The sequence below is a fragment of the Apteryx rowi genome, unplaced genomic scaffold, assembly GCF_003343035.1.
Source record: "Apteryx rowi isolate R43461 unplaced genomic scaffold, aptRow1 scaffold_160, whole genome shotgun sequence".
NCBI lineage: Eukaryota > Metazoa > Chordata > Aves > Apterygiformes > Apterygidae > Apteryx > Apteryx rowi.
In genome coordinates, this window is record NW_020447864.1 from 790495 (window position 1) to 800866 (window position 10372).

The following is a 10372-nucleotide window of genomic DNA, read 5'->3' on the forward strand; positions in this document are numbered from 1 at the left end:
GCTGCCCCCACAGGCGCGGGGCGGCGGGGCGCCGCGGGCGCTGAAGGCGGTGCTGTGGGCCGTGCTGCTGGCGCTGGCGGCCGGGCTGGGGCTGGCGCTGCCCGTCGGCCTCCTCGCCGGCCTCTACTGGATGCACGCCGCCACCCGCGGCCCCGCCGAGCGGCGGCGCGGCGAGCTCAGCGCCTACTCCGTCTTCAACCCCGGCTGCGCCGCCATTCCCGGGACGCTGACAGCCGCGCAGCTGGAGCGGGAGCTGCTCTACCGACCCGCCGCCGGCAGGTAGCGCCGCGCCGCGCCCCGGGGGGGGGGGCCGCGTCCCGCCTCCCGGGCGAGGCGGCGGGGGCCGGGCCGGGCCGTGGCTCCCGGGCGCTGGTCTCCAGTTCAGGCCAGTGCGGGGCAAGGACTGTGTTTCGCTCGGACCTTAACGGAGCGCCTGACCGCTTCTCTCCGCAGCGCTGGCTAGAGCCCTCTCTCGGAAGGAAGGACGGACGGACGGACGGGCGGGCACGAGGCGGTAGCAGCGTGACCGCTTCTGTCCAGCGCATCTGTTTCTTCTGCTGCAAACATCTGATTTTGATGGAAATTGCCTGTTCGTGTCTTATTAGAGCTTTCGTCATCTGCAGTACAAGACAAAACACTAGTTGTTATCCCTGGCAGGTAATGCATTGGGGGGGGGGTAGCCATCCTTTTGAAAAAAATTGGTTAGGGTGAACATGCAGCAGATGGGAAAATGCTAGGAGCTCTCAGCTGGAAGGGGATTTCCCTTGCCATTGAGTTGAGTCCTCCTTTTACCACAGCACAGTTGATGACATCCATTACCATCATCCCATAGACTGTCAGGTGTTCCTTTGTATGATCCACTAGCATATCTAACATATTGCATATAATTTCATTAAAATGAATCATTAATACTAAGTCATAGTGTAGAGTAGCTAGTGCTATTTATTCCGATGAGGATTGAATGGAGAGCAAAAATCACAGATTTTTCAAGTTGTGTTTCATTATGCCCTTCCTATTTTAAAAGTGATTTACAATGCTTAGGATTGAGCAACCACAGGTTCTGTCATTTGTTGGGGGAACACGAGGCAGTGTTTTTCACTGAATTTAATGGGACTGGAGAGAGAATAGTAGATTAAGGCACAAGTAATATGTTTTAACACTGCTAAACATCTTTCAATGGCTCTCCACCATTAGCTTCCACCATAAATCTGTTTCATCAGTTACCAATGCTATTTAAAGCCAAGCACAGAATTTTCTGATTTGCACATTCTCCATCATCCTCTGGTCGAGATGCAAAATCATGTGGMGTCCTAACTCCCCTTACTGATGACTTCTGACTCTATAGAGATAGTGTGCTGCATTTCTTTTTCATCAGCTTCACCTCTGCAGGCTCAGAGGCCTCTTTTTATTGGAGATAAAGCCACAAATGTAAAGCTTTTTCTCCTTGAAAGAACTGTAAATTGCTAGTCTTTCCATTCTTGGAAAGTATCCTGCTAAGTACTGAGTAAGAGGTTGTCAGGCAATAAATAACAAATAACACCAATGAGTGATGGAATTTTATGAGTTCCAGCTTTATTCACAAGAATAAAAATATACATCAACATAATGCTTATGTGGAGTTGATAGTCTGACATCTTTTACAGTTAGATTTTGTGGGTGTTTCTTTAAACAAGGAAATACATGCAAATAAATATTAAATATAACATTCATGAAATTATAAATCTTTATAGCAGCAAGGATGGAAATAAAGCTTTCATTTGCTATAAACTTCAGTTACAGAACCTCCAGGGGAATTTATAGACAGGTTGTATTTAATGCTTTTTGAAACAATTTACCACAGTAAGTGAGCATGAAGCTGCAAGGCACAAGACAAACATTCACACAGTTCATCTGTTCCAGTGCTTTGTGTTGCTTTACTTATTTCATGCTACTCAGAAATAAATGCACACTACAAATTCTGAAACAGGTGGCAAGACTAACAACATAGGCTTGTAAAAGGTTTTACTGATGTAGATAAAGTATGATGTAGAAATCATTTTTTAGGCCTTGCTGAAAGTATTTCTTAAAATACATTCATTATTGGGTGGGAATTCCTTTCACTGAATTGCTTCCTCAGTACTTGAAGGATATTTAAAAAGGCTTGAAGAAGTGAGAGCTTAATCAGGAAAAAAAAAAAGAAAAACCCAACAACCCCCCTGCTAGCCTAAGATCCCACTTCATCTTGTTCATTATTTTGCTTGGGTTCTAACAAGCCATCGGTTACAAAGGTAAGTTTGACATCTGGTGCTGGAGCTATTCCTTATGATGTGAAGCCCCTAGTTCTCAAGTGATTGGGAGGAACAAAAAGAGCCTAGCAACTCAAAAACATTTCATATTGTTGAAGGAAATCTTTTGACAGCAATTAAGTACAGATTTGCTTCCACACATAAAAGGACTTTTATTGTCCCTTCCTATGTCTGTTCTTTCTAATTTATGATCTGTATTTTTATATATAGATATATTGTATAGAATACTGTACTTTTTCCAGCATGTTAGTGAGTTAAAGCACTTCTCCTGTAACTTCCTATTGCTGTAGTAAAACTATAATCTTGCTCACAGCTGCACAAGTAGCAGAGACTTTTCTCAGGTTTGCACACAACCAAGCAGGGCCCTGGAAAAATAGCACCCACTCTTGAATATTCATGAATGAAATTATTCCCTCCAGTGTGCATTATCATACAGACATTAACTTCATCTGTCATCATGCTGCCTTTTCACCTACCAGTGATTTTAATTTTATCAGTGTTTTCCTATTCAAAGCACTTGAGAATAGATGTTAAATAAAAACATCAAGTATACTCTCACATTCAGGAAACTAATAAATTAAATTGCAGGACAGCAGTTAACATACATACATGTATGTAGTAGTCAGGTATTGTATTAATGGTCACCCTACATAGAAGCTAGTGATTACATTTACAGAAGAACCTGAGATGCTTCATTGCAAAGTCAGCTCTGCTACTGATGTTATGAAGAGATGGACTGGAAATGGCCTGCGTCGAAGCCAGCATGCTCAGCATACATAAGCCAGCCTGAGAACTGTGGTGGATTTCTACAAACGTGTCTGACTTTTCCCCTGGAGCTCAGTTACAAGCATTATAGCAGAAGAAGGTAACCCTTCCTCTCTAATTCAATTCTAATTTGATGATTACAAAACTAATTCACCCTGTAGGTAGTCTGGATTCTATTACAATGATTAAATAATTCCATGCAAAGCAATCTAGCTTCAGGCAGGAAAGATGTTGACTTATCTCCTAGAATATTCAGCGACTTTCCTGGCAGTGGGGGATGTGAGTTTAAGTCCGAGGAACAACTTGATAACTTTCATCTCTGCTGAGCAGTCTAACTGCTAGGCTGTGGAAGTTACTGATCACAAGGAGGTTCTGGGCAGGGATATTTTGAGAGCCAGTCTTTGCCACCTCTGCCTTTGTTGTAAAGGGAGCCTGAATGACTAAGCTGTATAAAGATGTGTAAAACTTGGTAATAAGTGAGGCAATGTCCCAAGCCCCTCTTGTAAAGTTACCACTGACTTTTTTTCTCCAACATTAACTCGTGTAGCCATCAGCAATAGGTATAGATAATAAGCAGTTTAGATGCATTCACTGCAACAGCCCTTGCAGTCTCAAAACAAAACAAAACCCCTGGTATTCTAAACTTAGGGGTGCCCCTCCTTGCCTTTTTTTTTTTTTTTTTAATTCCATCTGATTGCCAGTTGAGGAGGGGGAAGGCAGCCTTGCCCCAAGGGGCTGGGAGCTGGCAAACTGTCCCCTGTGCTGAAAGGGCACCATTAAATTCACCTGGTAAACATCTTCAGTCCTGCAACCATGAGTAAACCATCTTTCAGGTATCTCATGCCTGGAGAAAACAGGCCAGGCCAGAGAAGAAACAAAAGTGAGCTTACACTGTGAAATACTTAATGCTATCTTTTCCAAGTCAATGAAGTCTGGTAAGAGACAATGTGGCCACAAGCTAGCTTCTGCATGCTTGCATCCACAAGAAGCAGAGTATAGCATTGAAAGACAATGTTGTTTTGAAGCACAAGTCATTATCTTGTCCCTGTTCACAGCTGTGTGCCAACTGGAGCTGAAGAGTACAATGTAAAAGCTAAAGGGCTGTGCATTCAGGGGATACTTCCATCAGCATCGATAAGAGATGACATGCACCTATTAATAACAGAAGAGGGCCCTATTAGGCACTAGTTTTGACTTTTTTTTTTCCAAATTAAGCTTAAAAAGAGCATTCAAGAATGTGCACCACGCTACCTGCTGCAGTTGTAGATCTTCAGGATGCTGTTCTTCACCTACCCAGAAAACAGGTAAGCATACTTTGAACTTAAAACTTTGGGAAGCTCTTACTACAAAACTAATTCTTTCCTAAAACATATGTTGTGTTCCGCTAAGTTATTCTTTCTAAAACTAGTGATAGCACCTTGCCCTGTCCCCTTAAAAGCCTAAATGTATTTTTTGCCAATAATCATATTCTGTATCTTTGTAATTTAATCAGTCAATCACTCAGCTCGCCCACTCACAGTAATAAGCCATTGACCTGTGGTTTCAGACTGGATCAATGCTATGCTTAAGTTCTGGACACCTGGAGGCCTTGTGTACAAATAGGAAGAAACTCTGTTAACTGCCTTTAGACATGATCAATTTTTCCTCAGATGTGTTCATTAGATTAGCAGATTGCTTTCCCTAGAAACCTTTGTCCAACAGCCTGCAGGCAATGAGCAGCATATGCTTAAGTTTCTTGCTGGAGATGGCCTATTTACGCCACTTCCTTGGGTATTTAAGAGTTTTCAGGTATATTGTACAGTTCATTTTTCACAATCTGATTCACCTGTAGAAATCTTAGCTGAATGTGGCCTGACAAGTGGCAGCGTAGACACTACTGCCTACCGTACCTCCACTACTGATACTGCTGGCTGGACACTTCAGTGGTTTCATACTGCTGTCCCTCTGGACATATAAATGTTCCAGTCTCCAGCGCTCCCAGCTTTTCCGAAACTCCATCTGAACCTAACACAAGCAAAGAAGGAAACAAAAGGAACAAATGTAGAAATAATCAGATCTTGAAATGATTCCTTTAGAAAAGGGACAAGAAAAAAAAATAAACATATCACTACTTATAAAAGCTGGCAATGCTTTAAGTCTGGAATATTATTGCTTCAAATTATTGAATTATCTTATTAGTCCATCATAGGGTATTCCATTTTTAAAATAATGACAGCATTCACTTTTACTTGTAGAAATAAAGCTCTATTATGCTACAGAACACCAGAAAATCTTCGTTATTTTATTCCTAATGGTATTCTGCTGCAATATTGAATGTACTCTATGCCTTATCTGCACTACAAAATAAGTTGATTTTTGCCTGTCATCAGCAATGAAGTGCCTGAAAAAACTGGCTTCCTGCTCAATACTGTCACCAGAGATATTTTTAGAGTTCTGCTTTGACTTCTGATTTTATTTAAACAGTACTGTGTCTTAGATTATTTTTGTTCTTTGAATATTTACTATTTTTTTAATTCCGTACAAAATAAATATTTATTCAGAATTGAAACATGAACAATCTAACACATTCAAGGCTTGTATGCATTAAAGGATACAATCAATATAGAATTCCAAGTTCCTAAATAGGGTACTGAAAAACATAGCAAGTAAAAGGATAAAAGCAAATTATTTGTAAAAATGCAGGTGTCTTCCCAAGTGATATCACACCAGCTGTAAGGTGACTATAAAACAATACTTCTGACAATATGGCTTGGCAGGCATTTCTGCCCCTCTATTGTTCCTATTTCATTGAAAAGACAATGCTTACACTTCTTGTTTTTCATGAGGGTCTTTTTTCTGTGCACTTTTTTTTTCTCTTTAAACAATAATTATAATATCTCTTTCCAAATACCATTGTTTTAAGGTACAGAACATGCTCCTTTAGTCACAGGTTCTGGGTTAAACATTGTAACCTCTATTTGTGAAGGGTTTTTGAAACTTCTCCACCAGCAATAACAATTTAGATCTTCCTGTTCCACAGGCAAAGTTCTTGCCACTTGCCTAAAATAAGAACCTCCATTAGCTTTTAACACATAAGGCAGAGGACATAAAATTGAACCTTTTTACTCTATTTAGAAAAGGGCAGCAGTGCAACTACAGTAATCAATTCATTATGGTGTGTACTTCAGCTTGGAAGTAAGTTCACTGTGGGCCTCAAGTAAGCCTTCTCTGGAGAGCTCCTTTTCATTTTCTTTGAGGGCTCTGGTACTGACCATCGAGCCAAATGGAGCAACTGCAGTTCCTGCACAGGCCTGTCATCATACCCCGGCTGTTGAAAAGTTCATACTCTAGTGAAACTTTCCAGGGACCCAGCTACTGTATATCTTTTTTTCTACTTGTCCATTTTCAAATAATAAATCCAGGAGGCAGCCCTAAAAGAACGAGGGGATAGAGTAAGATTTATTTTGTAGATAAGGAGGCAGTTCTTGAGCAGAGAGGTAGCTCTATAGATCTTTCAGCATAATAATTAGCCTAGGAAGTTCTGTGTATGGATGGGATGCCCCTGCAATAAGCTAAAGGAGGAGGAGGGAAGTAAGAGCAGAATTCTGAAATCCCATGAGAAAGGGGATGAATGAAAGTTCTTATGAAGGATATTTTGAAAGAGCAAGGGGAGAGATGGGAGAACCTGAAAAAATTAGTTATGGAAGTTAAAGGAGGAAAAGATTTCTCAAAGAGAGCAGCTGATTGAATCAAATGCAGTAGATGGGCAAGGATGATGAGACTGTGGCAACGAGTCTGAAATCTGTTTACAAAGAAGTTAAACTTTGGCAAAGGCCATCCCAATAAAACACAGTAAAAGGAAACTAGGCCTGGAATGACATAGAATGGAGCTGGTAGAGGAGCTCGGTGGATGGTATGTATAGAGAACACTCAAAAGAAAAACGGAAGATTGGGCAGTAATTAAAAAAGCAACTGGAGTCAGGATAGATTCTTTAAAAGTGGAAGAGACTGATGTGTACCTCCATTGCAATATGAAGGAGGCAAGGTAGCAAGACTATGGAGAATGGAAGCTGAATCAGCTTAAACTTACTCTGGTAGAAAGCAGCAAAATCTCTCTGGTTAGAATATTTATCATAGAAAGCAATAGTAATTGCAGAAAAACTGATCATATTAAGCCCAGCTCATTTTTCAAGGAACACTGGTGGTAACAGGCAATCTGATGAGGCTCTGTAGTTTGCTTTGGAGCAATGCTGGAGAAGATCCAGAATTCTTTCAGATGAAATATGACCAGAGGTATTTTAATGTTCTTCCACAAGTAGATTCTACAAAGGGATATAACTACTAACTTCATTCTTGCTCTTGATCTGGCACAGAGACTTGCAAAAAACTTTTATGCTATACAGTTAAGTCAATGGGCCACAGACAAAAATAAAAATACAGATATATATTATATTATATAAAAATATAAGGATAGGCCTCAGGCACAGATAGTCTGACAGATGAAAAATTGTTTGAGAAGCATGAATTTCCTGTATAGTTTAGAAGAGAAATAGAAAAGACTGGACCTAATCAAACTCTTTACCTGGAATTTTTTTTAATGGATACCGATAACAGGTTTGACAAAATCCTTTTCCCTTCTCTTAATAAGAATTGGAACAAACAAAAGCATTCACCCTAGATTGTCTGTCAGGCTTCCATCAAGCTGAACACACTACTGTTAGCTTTTAGAGATTATTTTACAAAGGCAAGAGAACAAGCAACAAGAGAATTGGAGGACCTCTTACAGATTTAAGCAGCCTACTTCACAGCAAGTTCCCCACAGTGAAACAAGCTTACCCATTTCAGGGTTTGTATTGAAGTTTGGTCTACAATGTAGCTTGCCTCTGGCCTTGCATCATACAGAGGAGATTATTAGGCTCCATTCATTAGAGAGCTGGCTGCAACAGCTCAGAGAATGTGTGAGCAAAGACCAAGTGAATCAAAAGAAACAGATGATGCAGCAGCAGACAGTGCTGCAACTCAGTATTAAAGCACTTGTAAAGCTATACAACAAATTTTACACAAATATTCTCTCATTCATTCTTGAGCAAAGCCTGCTGTTAGCCATGCTGACTTTCATAAGCAGTACAATTAACACATTCACTTTAACAAAATCTTATGCACAAGCTACAGAAGTGAACAGTCTCCTACAGGGCTTAATTCAGATGCCTGCTACCTATCATCTGTTGAATCCAGCCTGGCCATAACTACAAACTTAGAACATTTTTCTGTCAATTCTAATTCCTTGATGAGGCCTATCTCTCAATAGACAATTCCGAATTACTGTAGAGATAAGTAGATTTAGCGTGAGTGTAAAATACAGTGATGTGTATTAGACTTAATAATGTGCTACCAGCTTAGCAGTGTTTGCTTCCCTTGCAAACCTGGCTGCTCAATGAATGGGTAACAATACTTAAAAGGTAACACAAGTGGTTCCTGCAACATCGAAACAGAACAATACTCTATCCCTAACAGGGCCAGGGTTCAGCACAAGCCATAGAAGATGGTACTCGTATCCAGATTAACACAAAGCCCTAGTTAAATTTCTTCTGGGCCTGTGGGAGAGCTTACTACTCCATGAAGCTCAGTGCTCCATTTGTATGAGGGGAATGATGATGTCTTCAAGTAGCTGGGCCACAGCTAAACCAGGTTGTGTACAGACATTAGCCAAGAGGACTCCCTAACTTCACCAGCTATGAGAAAGATTAAGAAGAGCAGCTGTAATTCTCAATACAAGGAAAGCTCCAGCACTAAAAACTATACAAATGTGAGCAAGAAAACTTGCAAGATTTGAAGTCTACAAATACTGTCCCTAAATTATGCTGCTTGGGTTCCTTCCCACAGTCTTTATCTGAGGAGTTACCCTGTCTGGTTGTACAGAGGAGGGTCTGTAAGAAAAGTCCTAACTGGGACAATTTAACAGTTTAAGACTATTCTCAATTTCCTTTTTTCTACAGTGGATGCTGATAAGGCAAATTGGCACAACTCCCAGTGTCTCTCTTACCTCATTATTGATGAAACAGTAGAGAATTGCAACCATCAGCCCCTGAAACCAAGAAAACAACAGAAGAGCAGTGAGCAGAGCAGAACAGTTCCCCTGCTCAGCTAAGCAAACCTGCAAAGGGCGGGGCCTGTCTCGTTTCACAGCAGCATGTCCCATAGAGAGAAAAGCAAGACTGAAAGAGGGAAAAAATCTATGGTCCCACAAGCTACAGAAGTGAACAGTCTCCTACAGGGCTTATCAGCTCTGATGGCGGAAGTGAAGTTTGGCTAAAGTTTGTCTCAAAGCACATGATCTTAATAAAAAGAAGTTACTGTTTTCTCCAACCTCTGCCATTTTTTTTCCTAAGGATTCCTTAGAAAATCTTATCTGTTTTCTAGTTATAAATACTTCATATATGAACAATTCACAGTAAGTTTAAATACAACTCTGTGCTTGATAAACAGGGAATGAGTGGGTGAAAAGGGAAACTAGAAGAATAATGATTTCCTTAGAGAAGGACACTCTTCTGAAATGGCCATATTTAAGGCAACACCTAAATAAAAATCACAATTAACCTACATCTTCCTCACATGCAGTTACAGTTGTAGACAGCTACCTCTCACAGCACAGATTTTCGGAAAAGTATCAAAAACACTGGAGAAGGCACAAAACTTGCTTTCAGTAATGCCATTACACAATTACAGGAAATCACAGACAATTTCATTATTGCCTCAAGATATCCCATAGGAAACAAAAATTAATACAGGGATAGGAAGACCAGTTTATTGTGGGAAATTTAAGACACTGGGAATAAGAATATGTGACACTAACATCTAAATTGGCTTTCAAAAATTGGTCCTCATGCTTTCCTCCCACTATCATAATCCTGCAATAGCCACTGCTAAATTGAGAAATATAAAGAAAAGGGAAAAAGCAATGAATAAGAGAGAGAAAAGGTCCTCAAACAGCAGTTACTGAACATCAGCCAAATGTGCACAATGTGATCACTACCTGGAAAGAAGCAAAGGAGAGTTCAGTAAAAAGCTTCACAAAGCGCAGCATCCCTCTGGCATGCTCATCAGTAATGAAGGCAAAGATGACCTCATGAGTCCCCAGCAGTGGGATCAGAGTCAGTGTAGATCTGGCCAGCCTAAAATCATAGGGAAAAAAGAACGCCATGAAGTAGCTACCGAATAGATCACTGCTGATCCCAGTTAATCTCAGGGAGTCACTGTTTCTGCATTCTGCTTCTGACACATTGTCAACTTTGGTATGTCACCCCATCATTTTGTCTCAGGATCCTCCTCCAGAGGCTCTAGAT

The 10372-nt window shown here is 40.7% G+C and overlaps 1 protein-coding gene and 1 long non-coding RNA gene across 3 annotated transcripts in view; one reads left to right on the top strand and one right to left on the bottom strand.

Annotated features, from left to right (window-relative positions):
* Window positions 1-186: 186 nt before the first annotated feature.
* LOC112963105 lies at window positions 187-9395 on the top strand. 2 transcript variants are annotated; one of them, XR_003252491.1, is made up of 5 exons: window positions 187-279; window positions 454-657; window positions 2947-3150; window positions 4266-4354; window positions 9026-9395. It is a non-coding gene; the product is annotated as an uncharacterized LOC112963105 (long non-coding RNA). The 2 variants fall into 2 exon arrangements; XR_003252490.1 differs by having other exon boundaries at window positions 2962-3150.
* Window positions 4866-10372, bottom strand: part of GLP1R (glucagon like peptide 1 receptor) — a 53458-nt gene continuing 47951 nt past the window's right edge. The window contains exons 10-12 of the mRNA XM_026059843.1: window positions 10063-10201; window positions 9073-9114; window positions 4866-5054 (exon numbers count right to left, since the gene is read on the bottom strand). Of these exons, the coding sequence (XP_025915628.1) occupies window positions 4887-5054; window positions 9073-9114; window positions 10063-10201 (349 nt within the window). The 3' untranslated portion in view covers window positions 4866-4886. The remainder of the gene's footprint in view (window positions 5055-9072; window positions 9115-10062; window positions 10202-10372) is intronic.